Source organism: Castor canadensis, chromosome 10, assembly GCF_047511655.1.
Source record: "Castor canadensis chromosome 10, mCasCan1.hap1v2, whole genome shotgun sequence".
In the NCBI taxonomy this organism is placed as follows: Eukaryota; Metazoa; Chordata; class Mammalia; order Rodentia; family Castoridae; genus Castor; species Castor canadensis.
The window spans coordinates 117,223,594-117,239,580 of record NC_133395.1 but is presented as its reverse complement, the minus strand read 5'-3'; the positions used below and the strand labels follow the sequence as shown (position 1 = coordinate 117,239,580).

Below are 15,987 nucleotides of genomic sequence, written 5' to 3'. Positions count from 1 at the left end.
CACAGATTCATTAATTTTTCAACTCTCTTTGCATGTAATGAGTTTTCTTTTAATCCTACTAAACTAAAAGGGTAAGTAGTTGATTGTTAAGCTATAGATAAATCAGATGAGCAGATGCACTTATACAACTATAGAAATGATATACAAAACTGATATTAGAGTTAGTGTTATCTGTACTATCAGGAGAAAATATTGAAATGTATAAGTTGTTCTGTGTTTAGTGACTGTGAAAGTCACCCCATGAAATAAACTTTCCTTATCCTCAGAATACTGTCTATTGCATCATGCATTTGTTCTGAATTTAGCAATGTGGCAAAACATAGTTTCTTTAACTTTAAATATATAGTGGCATGTCATGAGAACTAAATCAGATGTATTTAATTTGTGGTAAGGAGAAAATCTTATATATTTCAGATAAATGTATTTCAGGGTCACTTTTTTTTTCCTACCATAAACTGAATGGATTTTGCCACACTTCTTATTAAAAAGTTTTGTATTCATCATTCTACGTGAAAACTCCCAAGCTGGAGTAAGCACTACAAACCAGTGGTTAAGAGGGTGAGTTAAAAATCTTTCATCACTTATTTACTGGCAGGCCTGACCTTGTGTTACTACTTAGTCTCTGAATGTCCTCTTCTGTTATACAGAGTTGTTAATTCTATGTAGTTCATAGAATTACTGTGAGAAGCAACTATGAGATAACATTCATCAAGAGTTAGCATGGAGTAAATGTTCAATAAATATCAGTTATTGCTATTACTGCTTTTGTCATGGTTACTTGTAAATATTGTTAATGGTCCCTTTATGTCTATTTATGACTGAATTCCAAAATTAAAAAAACTGAATTTTATTTTCTCTTACTGATACTGTTGGTCACAGGATATCACCTACCTAAAATGATTTACTAAAACGTAAGTGCAGAAACATCAAGTATGGAGGAAAAAAACACATTTTCCCTATCCTTCCTAGGTTATGGCTGAGACTCCTATAATAAGGCAGATTAACAAGAGAAAAACATACAAATTTATTTTATCTTAGTTTTTCATAACACAGAAGCCTTCATAGGAAGTGAAGACTCAAAGAAATGATTGCACGTGTATATTTTATGCTAGGTTTGACAAAGTCATACAGAAATATGATTGAACAAAGTGATTTGATCTAACAGAAATAAACTGGGAGAAACTTTTTTCAGTTCCTTCTCTGTGACATTTTATTTTCAGAGATAAGGATGTTCCTTTCTTCTGGGTATAGGGATGGCACTTCTCATGTGGTTAGGTCTTATGACCTGCTTCAGGGGCAGGTCAGAAAGTCTTTCCTAGGTTTTTATGAGCTGCTTCAATGGCAAAGAGCAAGGGAAGGTGCGAGAGCATTGCTGCTGTTTTCTCAAATGCCGTGGTGCCATATTTTGAGATAGCATGTCCTGAACTACATTAATATCCATTTGTGAGTGGAACTATCTAGCTTAAGACAACAGGTCATTCACCTTTCTATCTATTCATGTCAGTAGTTCTTATTACTTTGAAAACCATCCACTGGATATTTTCATTTGCTTTCTAGCACTTAAAAATCACTATGAATGTGAATTTTTATTGATTGTGTTATTTTTTAAAATTCCTTCCATCACTGAATCTGTTTTGTATAAACATGGGCAGAGATGGAAAGGGACCAGTCTGTATAGTCTAAAGTAAGAGCTAAGTCATACACAATAGACATTTTCCAAGGGTGAAGTAAGGTCATTTGGAATAAGAGTTTGGGATGTGTACAGCTAGAACTGATAGTATAAAATTAAGAAATGGACATTTGGCTGAATATCAGGACTATCATTCTTAGAGTTATGGAAATGCCACTGAAAATAAATAGGTAGAAATCCATTCACTGGAAGCCTGAGTATAGCTGAAATACTGAATGAATACCAATGAATTTATTTCTATACCAGAGTGAGTTAGTCCAGAGAACCTAAACAGGCCTTTGCTTGCTAATTTCTTTTTTGCCATGAAATAATAAAGCCTAAATCGTAGAAGTAAATTTCACTTGCAAATTGCTGAAGGTCTTATTGCTGTAGTGAGGTCAAATATGCCTTATGACATGTTTTTCCTTCCACTGTTCCCCCAGCTGTTGTTTCCTATTACTGAAATAGTGATGCACTGATATTGATTCAGTTACCAAAGTATCTGAGTGCATTTAAATTCATGGTGCATCACAGGTAGTCAGGCTAAGTGACTGTGATTATCAGGTGGGGTGTTTGATTTAAATTAAAGGAACACTTCCAAGAGATTATTTATAGAGAAAGACAGTTTATTCTGAAGAATTCCCATCATCTATGTCATTAATATTTCAGGACCAATTAAAATAAGGAATATATGGGAAATAAGGAATGCGGGCTTGTTATATACAAGCAGCACTGTGGAGCCACATTACTATGGGTGACAAAGTGCCGATACCAACCCCTTTGGGTAAGAAAGTAGCATTGTGAATGAAATTCAAAAATGTATACCAAATTCCAACTTATAAGAAAATGAGAATGCTAAAAAAAGTGATTTTCCTATTAGAATTACATTGTTGTTTTCTACATAAGGAAAGTAGTTACAGTTGATGTTCAAAAGAGAATTTATATTAGATATAACAGAATTTTCTCCCTTTATAGAATAAAAAGGGAAAAGATCAGTTTTATTAGAGGCAAGTGTTTAAGGCTACTTAGGATGTAAGTTTGTAATCCTTGTGAAATGATAAAGATTTCTTATGGAAGGAAAATTTGAGATTTCACATTTTTGTCAGGTGTTGGCATCAGTTTTCTCAGCTCACTGATCACTACTTTCAGTTATATTATACACTTGGGGGAAATGGCTACCTTGACCTCAGATTTACATGTGTGATTCTCATTAATGGCAGTAGAAGCTATTCTTACAAACTTACTAACATTGAGGCGTAAATATTTTGTATCTCTATGTTATTACTCCTGCTTGGGAGGCAACATAAGTTTTATGTTTTATTTTGCTCTTTCTGCAAATATCAATCATTATTAACAGCATAAAATTCCACAAAAGGCACAAAGAGGAAGATTCTGACACAAAAACTTAAATTACATCATAGATTTGGTTGAGCCTAGTCACTGGCCATTAAAATAACATGCATTTTCTGATTTATACCACTCTGCTATTTGCCTGATCTCCCAGTTCTTGTGAGTTGTGTCTCAACTGAGAATGTATGTGAAAATATACATAAAGAGCACTGTGTTGATTAATACCTTCCTCACAAATATTTTGTGTTTTACAGCCTGTTAACCAGGGCCGTCACTATCAGAAAGAAATGAATCCACCTTCTCCTTCTAACCCTCGGTAAGAATCATTAATCACCTAAATAATTTTTTTAAAAAAAGATTTTTAAGATTGTGTAATTTTCCTAGTTTCTAGAGACTAAGAGTTCTCCAAAACTGCCAACGAGCTTCCAAAGTTCTTTTCTTTCAAAGACTTGGTTCTTAGTTTTCTTATTCAAACTGTAGCGGTGGTAAGTCTATCTAATTTTAAATACCTAGCTGGGGAACTTTGAGTAGGTCATTTAACTACAAGTAATTCAGGCATAATAATCACTTCACAGTATTTTAAAGAAAATTAAATAGGCTAATACATGAAAAATTTAACAGTTCTTAACACATGGTGAGCTAAGTGTTAATTTATTTTACTTGCATAAATATTTCATTTTAATACGTATTTGATGTTTAGAACATGTTAAGCATAAATATTGTATATACCTTTAAATTCATCAAGATAACATATAAATTCAAATGGCCATTTTCTTTTCTTATAAAAATGTTCAAAATTATTTCAAAAATATCACTAGCATCTGAATCATTTGTCAATACAGAAAAAACTCTCAAAATTTCAGTCATATTAGAAACAAGAAAATCTAAATATGAACTTAAGATATATGTAGTATTATTATGGCTTTCTGACATACTGTTAAGTTGTATAAGCTAGTTTATCCAGATAAGTCAATATCACTTTATCACTCTTTGTTATGCACTAGGAATTTATTGAAAAGTCAGTCTATCTTGAGCTGCACTCACAGTCTTAGTTACTAGAATAAATCTCATTATCAAGCTATTTTACAATGAGAACGACGAGAAAAGTAACTAATATACCTGTACTGTGGGTTTTTCCATGGAATAAAATAAAACCAAGGATAGTATTATAGCTCTAGCTCTGGGGTATAGTTTCTATTACATGACGCCAGAATTAAAACTCTTTATTTACATTTAATAAAGACAACTTGGCTAGTATTGAAAAGAGAGCTAGAAAAGGAGAGAGAGAAAGACAGGACAGATTTATTAAGTAAGAATATAGAGTTTTATGCAAGAATCTAAGGACAGCCAGGTCACAAGAGGGACCTGAAACTAGGGATGAAAAAGCCAGCTGAATCCAGGCAGTGAGTGTCCTCCTGTCTGCTCTGTTCTCTCTTAAGCACTAGCTTGCTGTGCTTCTTAGTCCACATATGGCTGTGTGACAGCTCTTGAGTATACACATTATAGTTCAAAGTATATTTTGAGGCTGACAATGTCTGAACCCCAATCTCTCCTTTGCAAGAGAGTGAATGTGATTGGTCTAGGTTGGGCCAAGTATCTACTTCTGGTCCAATCAGCAATGAACAGTGATCTGAGCCATGTAAAACTAACATGGCTCCCTGGAGACCATCTACATGGCTTACAGGACTTGTCCTGGGATCAGGAATATTCATGATATGGATAGAGTAAATGTTCTTTGTTAGTAGTCTTCCAAATGTTCCTGGTCTATGCACCTGATCTGATCATTTCTTCATGTTACTTAGTAGGGGGAATTTTCACTATCATAAGTAGATATAATAAGGAGTTTAGAAGTGAGATTAGAATTTCAATATAGGAAGGTTTAAAATCACATATATTTTGATAAGTGAACGTGCCACTTGCAACATTTCAGCTCTTCTAGATTTACCTAATCTTTTTCTATAAGTGAGTAAACTTTCAAGGTAACTGTAAGTCCAACTTTGGTCCACATTATAATAAGTTCAGAATTTGTAGTCTCAAAATGAGATGTGTTAGAAAGTAAAGCATTAATACTCAGCAAAAAGAGCAATGCTGGAGGTATCACAATACCTGACTTCAAACTATATTACAGAGCCATAGCAATAAAAACAGCATGATACTGGCACAAAAACAGATATGAAGACCAGTGTAACAGAATAGAGGACCCAGATATGAATCCACACAGCTATGCCCACCTTATTTTTGACAGAGGCACCAAAAACATACGATGGAGAATAGACAGCCTCTTCAACAAATGTTGCTGGGAAAAGTGTTTTTTTCAGCAAAAAACTGAAACTAGATCCATGTCTATCACCCTGCACTAGTATCAACTCAAAGGGGATTAAGAACCTTAATATCAGACCCGAAACTCTCAAGTTAATATAGGAAAGAACAGGAAAGACTCTGGAAGCAATAGGTATGGGCAAGGACTTCCTCAGTAGAACTCCAGCAGCATAGCAACTAAGAAAAAGGATGGGCAAATGGGACTACATGAAATAAAAAGCTTCCGCACACAAAAGAAATGGTCTCTAAACTGAAGAGACCACCCACAGAGTGGGAGAAAATATTCGCTGGCTAAACATCAAAGGACTGATAACCAGAATATACAGGGAGCTCAAAAAACTAAACTCACACAAAATCAATGAACCAAGGAAGAAGTGGGAAACTGAACCAAACAGAACTTTTTCAAAGGAAGAAATCCAAACGGCCAAAAAACACATGAAAAAATGTTCACCATCCCTGGCCATAAAGGAAATGCAAATCAAAACCACACTAAGATTCCACCTCACTCCTGTTAGAATAGCTATCATCAAAAACACCAACAACAACAAATGTTGGCGAGGATGTGGGGAAAAAGGAACCCTCATATACTGCTGGTGGGAATATAAGCTAGTACAACCACTTTGGAAAACAATATGGAGGCTTCTTAAAAAACTAAACATAGATCTGCCATATGATCCAGCAATACCACTCCTATGGATATACCCAAAGGAATGCGACTCAGGTTATCCCAAAGGCACCTGCTCACCCATGTTTATTGCTGCACTAGTCACAATAGCCAAGTTATGGAAACAGCCAAGATGGCCCACTACTGAAGAATGGATTAAGAACATGTGGTATTTATACACAATGGACTTTTACTCAGCCACAAAGAAGAATGAAATTTTGTCATTCACAAGTAAATGGATGGAACTAGAGAACATCATCTTAAGAGAAGTTAGCCAGGCTCAGAAGGCCAAAAATTGTATGTTCTCCCTCATATATGGACTTTAGACCTAAAACAAACACAGTAATATTATTGGACATGGGTCACACGCTAAGGGGAGAATGCGTACAGGAAGAATAGAGAAAGGGAAGGAAACCTAAAACTTGAAAGTGGTTAATGTGCCCACTGTAGAGGAGTGAATAAAGTAATCTTTAACTGACAGAGGCCACTATGGGAAGGTGACCAGGAAGTGAAGAGGTCTGGTAGAGATGAACCAATTCAGGTTGTAATACACATGTGCATGGAAGCAATGCTAGGAATCTCTTTTTATAGTTATCCTTATGTCAAACTAGCAAAAATGCTATGTCTTTCTTATTATCACTTATGTCTTCTCTTCAACAAAATTGGAGAAGAGTGCAGAACAGGTTCTGCCTAGGAGCAGGGGAGGAGATGGCCCAAACAATGTATGCACATATGAATAAATGCATAAACAATAAAAACAGAAAGTGAAGCCTTGGTTTCAATAAAAGAAGGCAGCCGTAATTCTCACCTTAATTCTGCCACTAACCTAGCATACAATCTCAGACAAGTCTGTCAACCTCTCCAGATATCATTCCATAATATGAACACCCTCATGTACAAGAGAAAGAATATGAGTTATATGCTCTCAGAGGTCAGTTCAAACTATGATTCTATGACTCACAAGACTCATTGTAGACTTAAAAAAAAAACTCCACTGGTAAAGGGTCAAAATACTTTTATTTCAATGATCTATATAGAAAACATATTTCATAAATACTTGGTGGGTGAATGAATAGATGAATGAATATTTAGATATCTGTGGTAGTATGTAACTTTAAGTATCTATTTTAAAAGTTGATCTCCAAAAAAAAGAACATCAAAAAGATAGAATATAAGAAAATTCACCAATAGAACAGACAGTATGTCTTATACAACCAGTTAAATGTTCACTTAAGAAAAAGTAATTTGCATTTCTACATAATGAAATAAAAGGGACAAATTCTAAAGCAAAAAAATAAAATGTTATCGGTCTCATTTTTTATCAGGTTGTTCATACTTCACTAGAAAATTATTATATAACTTCAGAAAATCTTCAGATTACATGGCTTAGCTCTTGGCTCATAAATTCAGCAGCTTGGAGAATTGACAGAAAGGCATTATTGGGCCATAAATGCATATGATGATAAAATTCTAAGATCAGCATATATCATTATATTGAATTGAATTGAATTAATACATGTACTTTAACTTAAACTTGAAAGCTATGATTCTTAACATTTGTATTTATTATATTTCTTGCAAATAATATCACATGCTTTATACCTCAAATTATAGAACTTTGGAAATAAACTTTAAGGTTAAAGGACACTGATAATTAATATGAATGAGACATAAATCTCTAAATACACCCTCTTGGATGAACAAACATCTGACTTGAATCCTAGATGTGAAGTCCTGGATAGGAGACTCTGCATAGTACTTGAAAAGCAGGTGTTAAGTGTGGCTTTGATCAGTGTAATGTCAACACAGCAAAGATGACAGAGGCATCTGCACACGTGTCCACTAAGAGGGCAGCAGGACAATGCCCTCTGGCAAGTGAATGACCCCATTAACTTCAGTGAAATATCTGCAACTACTCCAGATCACTAAGAACCCATGATTTGTAAATTCCATGTACTCATGCACACATATATACATACTCACTTCAGTAATATAGCAGAACAAAATATCCCCAAAGTCTCTCATTTACATTTTGTTCTGGAAAGATTTTCATTTCTGCAACATAATTACCTTCTTCATTTTGTGTGTGGAGAATCAAAATGAAAGACAGTATACAATCCACTAGGCAGGGAAACGGGTTCAGAAGAGTTGGCTCTAGATTGAACATCGCTAAACACTATATATATTCATAGATTGTTTTCTTCACAGTAAAATCATTTACTTACACTCACAGGGCAGTGCTTGACATTGGATTGAGGTGGGATGCAGTGGTAATCATTTTCTTGAGAAGATTACAATCTAGGAATTGAACAATATATGCTTTACCTCATCACATTCCCTGGCATGTCTAGGTTTGCAAGAAAGCCATTTTCCATGCATTGTTAGGCAGGGGGTGGTGTTTCCCATTATTTTTTTTTTCCTAACACACTGACTGGTATTTAGGCAGCATCTCAGTTGCAGGGGCCCCTGCCTCCCAATACACTGGTGCTTCCTCTTGGGGCACTGGCAGTCTTTAGGACAAGATGCAGAAATGGCTAACATAATCTAATACAATTTAGAGGAGTGTAGGGTAGGAGGAAACAATTTCACAGCTCATTCATATTGAGAAATGTTTCCTAGCATGTAAACTTGCATGCTGCCAAATGGAGCAAAATGGATACCATTTACAGCCTCAAGTCATTTATTTGAAAATGCCATCTATTAGTTTGTAGCTTTAGAGCTGTCCCTTAGGCACATCCATTTATATGTTTATGTAGATTCTTCAGAACAGCACAAGATATTTTTGCTCAGGAATGAATTTTATGAAATAAGCTGTGATTATGTTCTGGTTTTCTGTTCATATGGATGGAATCAATAACCAGTCTTTCATTTCAAGTGGTGATTATACTTGCTATTTTACAACTCATTGAAAAATTAGAGAATGTAGTCAAAGACTTTGTAAGGTTCTAAATGTTTATGGAAATAAACAACATAGAAAATAATTCTAGAATCCCCAAGCAGTAGTGAATGGCCTGATTTTCTAAAGTGTATGATTTATTGCTTATCTATCATATTTTTAAATGTCATTGCAGATTGTGTCAGGGCCTGAATCCTTTGCAGCATTGCCACATGTTTGTGTGATACAAACATACTTAGGACTATAATTATCTGATAAAGTCCTGCAGACTGTGACCAATGATTAATAACCAGTGACCTCGGTTCCCGCTGGCTCAGTGGCCTGACTGAGGCAAGCTGGCTGTCATCATAACCTACGTGCACCACTCAGGCTGATCACAGCGCCTTCATTTTTCTTTTCTCTCCAATTGTCAGGCTCAACCTAGTGGGCTCCTCCTCTGTTGCTTAAACCTCTTTCCTTTTCACACCAAAGAGAGAAGATGTACAAATAAGATTCTATTCAGAACTTGCATTTAATGTTTCTCTTCAAAATGATTAGTTTGGACCATTATAAAACAAGTTGGATTTTTAACTACTATTTTTCCTTTAAACAAAAACACAACAGATGATTTCCTTATTAACTAAGCAAACATTTCATTTCTCTAAATGTACTGCTATTGTTGTTACCTATTACCTGAATTTTTTATATCTTAGTGAATTGCTTATTAGTGCCAAAGGCATCAATTTTTATTTTTATCATTTCTCTTAATATTTTTGACTAGGAAACTCTGTCAGTACCTCCTATTTCATAATTCCCTTCCCCACAAATTCACACCTACTTGTTTGAGGACCCCAATTCAGAGCTCAAAGGCCAATGTGTTGAAGGGTTGACACCTAGCCTATGATGCTATTGGGAAGTGGTAGAACAACTTTATCAGGTGGGCCTACTTCAAGGAAGTTGGATCATTAGGGGCAGGCCCTTGAAAGGGATATGGGGACCACAGCCCCTTCCTCTCTCTCTCTTTGCTTCCTGAGTGGAGGAGGTGAGTAGGACTCCTCCACTCACCAACTATAACATATTGTGCTGCTACAGGTCCAAAGTGGCAGAGCCAAGCAACCCTGAACTGAAACCCATGAAATCACGAGCCAAAGTAAACCTTTCTTCCTTTTAAGTTGTTTCTCTTAGGTGTTTGTCACATCAACGGAAAGTTGACTAACACACTGTCTCTTCTCTCTCCCTCCCTCTTCCCCCTGTTATTTCATGAAGGCAGGAGCACCATCAGCATTTGAGTTGAGAGGGAGGGGAAGGGAAGGGGAAAGTAGGGTTATACACAGACACCATGGAAAATGAAATCTTTATCAATTAAATTAAATTCCAGGCTTTTTTTATATATCTTTGCCAGAATTTTTTCTTTCTTTTCTCTGAAAATAGGACAATGATATTGCTTTATTCACACCCAGGTAGAATTGTGTTTTTATGAAAGTCTCCTGTTTAGATAGAGTTTAATTTCCAAGCCTACTTCTTGAACCATGTTTCATATCACAGTGTGCTTTGCTCACTCTGTACCACACACCATGGACTTCTCTTTTCCTCAAACACTCCAGTTTTGGGCCTATCTCAGGAGCTTTGCCTAAAGTTCTCTTACCCTAAATGGTTGCATAGCTGCCTCCTCCTGGCACTTGGGTCTCCACCCAGATAAACGCCATCTTTTCAGAGAGGCCCTTTCCTAGTACCCACCCTAAAATGGCCCTCAGTTACCTTTATTACATTATCTTTCTTGTTTTGATCATAGTACTCTTCACTATCTGGTATTTTCTCTTTTGTTTTCTACCCTCCAGAATGTGAGCTAGGGCCTTATATTCCTTTCACTGTATCCTTAGGTCCTCAAATAATGCCACACATACAGTAAACACTCAAGAAACACATGCTGAAATCATCTAAACTCACTTTGCAAAAATGAATGTCCCCATCTCTGTGTACTGAACTGCCAGCTAGAACCCATGCATGCTGGTATTCTTTTCTTCCTTGAGTCTATCTGCTACCAGGACCTATTCCTACCTGTAATAAATGAAACCTTTTTCACAAATTTGCTTTAAACTATCTCTTGGAAGATATTCATAATCTAAAGTCTCTGGTGAATGTATCATTTTCAGCCTTTTAGTAGAGACAGTTTACTAAAATTGATTTAGTGTGCTCTCCCTATATACTTATTAGAAATTGCTTATCTATATTGGCCTATTCATGTCCATTTTTGGAGTCACTGGGCCACTTGCTAGAAGTCTGCTTGGGTTGCCACTGCTGTAGAAGGTGTGTTAACCCTCACCAGACTGACAGAGTCTGGAGAGGGAAGTGGGGGAAAAAATATATATATATGCACACATACATATATGCATATACTTATATAAACACATAAACATAGATATATAGTGACACAGATAGATACAGAGAGAGACAGACAGACAGACAGACAAAGAATCTGAACCTGTAGTGCTACTCCTCTCTTAAATCCAAGTGGCTTCCTACCCCTCCTGCTTGTGAAGAGGTCTTGAGTCCATTGCTTCACCATTAAAACAGACTTTTAAAACACCTGGATCATTTTCTCTCTAATCTTCAGCAGAGGCCAAGCCCCAGAATTGCTTTTCTAGCCTCTCTAGCCCTGTCCCAGACAAGTCCTAGTTAACAGAATGAGCCCTTAGTAGCAAAGTGATTCCCTTAAGCATCATCCTGTTTTTCACCTCTGACCACTCTTAACCCAGGACCATGCCTTACACAACTGCAGGGGGCACCATTCCCCCAGGTTACCAATTCATGACAATATCATGTCAATGAATGGTACTGTTACTGGTTTATAATGTGGATGTTTATAAAATTCACCTGTATTCTGCCAGGAGAGGAGGTAACAGGGAGGGAACAATGGCAGAGGTCCAGAGAGTGACATGAGCCTAAGAAATAGAAGAGCATAATCATAGTCAAATGGGCACAGTCAGTCACATCCCTAGACTCACTATCTCATCATTCATTTTGTGATCCAGTGCAAAAGAGCTTCCTTGCTGTTTAAACAGGAAACACTGACAGCACAAAACGATTTAAAGTATGTTGCAGCTCCTATCTTCAGCAACACTTAGTATTTCTGAAGTCCCTACTATGTGACTGGGATTGCCTTCAATGAGTATGCACCTTCCAACAGAGGCAAGTCCACATTGTGTGTTGTGCAATGTGTGGACAAGCTAGGGACCATGCAGTGAGAAGGGAGCCTATACTGAGCCTCACAGAAGGAAAATCACAGCCTTCTGAAACCCATGCCCACCCTTGGACTCTGCTTTTGTTAGAAGTTACTTACTACTTACTTCTTCCTCTATTTCTTTTTGTGTCTCTTGTTTAAAAAAAAAAAATCATGTTGAAATTGATTAAAGTTAAAATACATAATTTTTTACTTTAGCAATATATTATGTTAGCAGCATTTACAGCTTCATATTATGTTCTTCGTTACCACATAAAAACCCACTCAGTATCATAAATATCACACCAGTCCAATATTCAGCATGTTTAAAATGACTCCAAGGCGAAAAGGCAAACAACTTTTAGCTGATTTGATTGAATTAACACAAACCTCATTGTTCTATTGACTCTTTCTTGCTCATTGACTTTAAAAAGGCTTTACTTCCCTTGCCATCCATTAAGACAAATCAGATTCAATTTGGTGCTCAGGACAAGAAAATGCTATTGGGTGTATTCATAAGAGGAAAATTATATATCTATATATATATATACATATTCTGAAACAGAGTGACTGCTAAATATCTCATATTTTGCCATATAAAAGCACTTCTTTGCTTTTGATTTTTGAGGTTAATAATAGCAACCTTTGAATTATTATGTGGAAACTTGTATCAGTAACAAGTTAAGCCAAAAGGTAATTTATACATGATGTACTTTTTTAAAGATATTAATAACAAAGCTAGAATTTTATATACTTCTACATTTTTTCAGTCCTTAATTCACTTTATGTACATAAGTAATAAAACCAAAAAAGGAAAAACAAAATATTTTATACTGAATTAACCATTTTTAAGGAGTAGGAGCATTTGTATCACCTGCATAGTAATGAGCAAAAAAACCCTGAGGTCTGGCTTGACCTGTTGACCTGAGGTCACTGAGCATCGTAATAATAAAATGAAAACCTCAGCTTAAATGAAATCATAGTATTGCTTTCAATTAAGCAGTGGCATTTGTGCTAATGAAGCTTCACCTTTCATGGGAACAAGTCATCCTTAAACCACTAAGCGATCTTATTCTTTGCACAAAGGATTGAGAGTACAAGGTGAGCATCTATTCATTAACCACTAGAATTGAAATAAAATTCCATATGGTCAATGTTTTGACTTGGTGAAGGGTGCATTTTCTTTGTTTTTCACTGCTTGTCCTCTTCCAACCTCTTTACCAACACTTTTACTGAAATCAAAAAATTGCCTTCATTCTGGAAATACGATTAATTCACGTTAGGAGTCCAGAAAAGTTTTAGTTCCTCTTCCTAGAATAATGGAAGAAGTGGGAAACAACTATCCATGTGACATTCTCTAAATTTGCTTGTGAATTTCTAAGTTTCAGTGCTAAAAAAAAAGAAAGTTGCAGCAAGGCATACAGTAAATGAAGATCTTATGTATTAGGGAAGGAATGAATCTGTCACTTTGACGGATTGTGAGGCAAAGAGCAGATTAACAGATTACTCATAGTCAGAAGGCAGCTTGGTGTGAAAAATGTGCAGGAAATGATAAGTGCGGGTTTGTGCTGATTTAATGATATTTTTAAACTACAACAGCACTCTGGTAGTATAATATAATAAAGCACTTGGCTTGCATTTTTAAATCATCAACATATTTCTAGTTTGACCTTAAAAACATTTTGGGCCATTCGCTAATAAAATATGTAGCTTTCAAATTAGAAAAAAGTACCATCAAAAATATCTCAGCAATGCCCTATAGGATGCATCATTGACTTTTTAAATAATTTCTTTTCTAAACAAGCATTTGTAATGCAAATTTTAATTAAATGTTAAGCATACTAATGCCATATTTACTTTTTCTTCAGGAATTTCAATCGCAAAAGAAAATAGTCTTCTAATAAGCAATTTTCAGTGAAATGCTTCAAAGACGCCCCTGATTTGTGTTTCTTTGCATTCATTGTCAGTGTTTAGTTTTGCAATTGAGATTACAGAGTATTTATGATTAGACCTACTATATTTCCCCAAAATAGTAGGTCACATTTGAATTCAGTACTCTTTGAGTCATAGCAAGAAGATGAACTACTTGTTTTATTTTGTATTGCATATATTTATCAGAAAACAAAATTTTGAAGAAATTTATATTTTTATATAAATAAATTAGAGATGTGAATAGCATACTCTGTTAATTTGGCAATGAGGGATTTCCATTGCTAAGAATTTTCAGAATAAAATTTCTCTGATGTCTTTAAGTGGTTTTTATTCTAACATCCCAACATTCAAAACCTAACATAAGAAAGACTTGGGTTGTTTCATATTACCTTCTTGGTTTTTCAATGATGGTTTTATATAATTACATGTGATGCAACTTGTGAAGGGAGTAAAATTTACTGTGTAGACTCTTGCATCTATCTAAGTGCGGATATTCTAATACAGCAAACCCAGGGCTTGAATCCACATATAATTATGGCTCAAATTATCTGTTACACATACAGTGAAAGCTTACCAGAATTCGGCATGCTTTGTACATTTCCCCTCTTCTAACGCTAATACTTCCTATTTGGGGTAAGTGAACAAGCAAGTATAGCAAAGGTTGTTTGCATATTTCCAGCATTCTTGAATATCTGTTGTATGCAGTAGTTGTCCGTGCTGTTTACTAAATACTTCCAGTACACAAATTCCAAGCACATATTTGGATTGCACTTATGGGTCCCCTTATTTTGGGGTGGAGCCAACCAGACCCACTTATTCTAGCCAATAAATTAGAAACAAAATAGTTTATGTTGTTACTTCACAGTGACATACAGAAAAGGTGGTTTTAGGAGGCAGTATAATGCACTGGTTAAAAACAGTTTCTGTAGTCAAAGTGCTTATGAAATTACTTAACCTCTTCAAGCCTCAATTTAGTTATCTAAAAATAGGGATTCCACTTTGCTACCTACTTCACAGTTTACGGCAAGTATTAAGTGAAATAATGTATGTGAAGAGTTTTGCGCAGGGCCTTTCATTAAGTGGTAAAAAGTGAGAGTGATGGTAGGAATATTAATAGTAATATTAGGAATAAGTTTTCCCCGAGAAAGATGATGGTTTGAAAGAATCAGAGACTCTTGGACAATCAAAGTGATTTTAGAGATGATTTAACCCAGTATCTCTTCAAACTCTGCTCATCTTTGACAGGGAAGCAAGCTCGGTACTGCATAAGGTTCCATTCTGTTATCAAACACTCCAACTGTGGGAAATCTTCCTTATGTTGAGCTGAAATGAGCTTCCCTATAACTTCTCTCCACTGACCCTAATTCTTTTTCCAGAACAGTAACTTGAATCATTACTCTTTTACATGATGAATACTGACTACCCCTGGAAAATTTTAGTAACACTTCTAAGTTGTTCCATTATTTTCCTCCAGTCTCTGATTTTCTCACTATACCCATTCCTGGTCCTGGTATATGCCATATCACCTTCTTTTTAAGTTCATCGAACTAGGGTTCTCTAAATTGAACAAAATAATCTGTGTGATCCAAACAGTTTGGACTACAGTTAGACCATTGACCTGGGATACTGTGTGTGTGTGTGTGTGTGTGTGTGTGTGTGTGTGTGTGTGTGTGTGTGTGTGCGCATTTACATTGTTAGTTTCTATATCTTACTAATGGTTTCCCTTAGGCTTTTGGTCACCTAAAACTCTATCCATCTTTCTCCTACAGCCTTATAAGTAGTCTCCATGCATCCACATGTACTTTGACCACAACCCATTCCCCCATGGAACAGCCAGAGTGGCCTTTCTAAACATAGATCTAAGCTCGGCAACCCCAGATTACCTGGCAACCCTCAACAGATTCCCATTATTCATAAGATAAAGACCAAAATCTTTATTTTTTTTCTTTTTCTTTTAT

At 35.8% G+C, this 15,987-nt stretch overlaps 1 protein-coding gene across 10 annotated transcripts in view; it reads left to right on the top strand.

Annotated features, from left to right (window-relative positions):
• Cfap20dc (CFAP20 domain containing) overlaps positions 1 to 15,987 on the top strand; it is a 205,875-nt gene that overhangs the window by 147,951 nt on the left and 41,937 nt on the right. For 8 of the 10 annotated variants that reach the window (XM_074044080.1, XM_074044079.1, XM_074044081.1 and 5 more), the window contains one exon: positions 3,274 to 3,335. The exons of 1 other annotated variant lie outside the window; for it this stretch is intronic. In XM_074044080.1, the coding sequence (XP_073900181.1) occupies positions 3,274 to 3,335 (62 nt within the window). Of the gene's footprint in view, positions 1 to 3,273; positions 3,336 to 5,147; positions 15,677 to 15,987 lie in introns of those variants that run through there. One more of the 10 variants, XM_074044083.1, reaches the window with a different exon arrangement.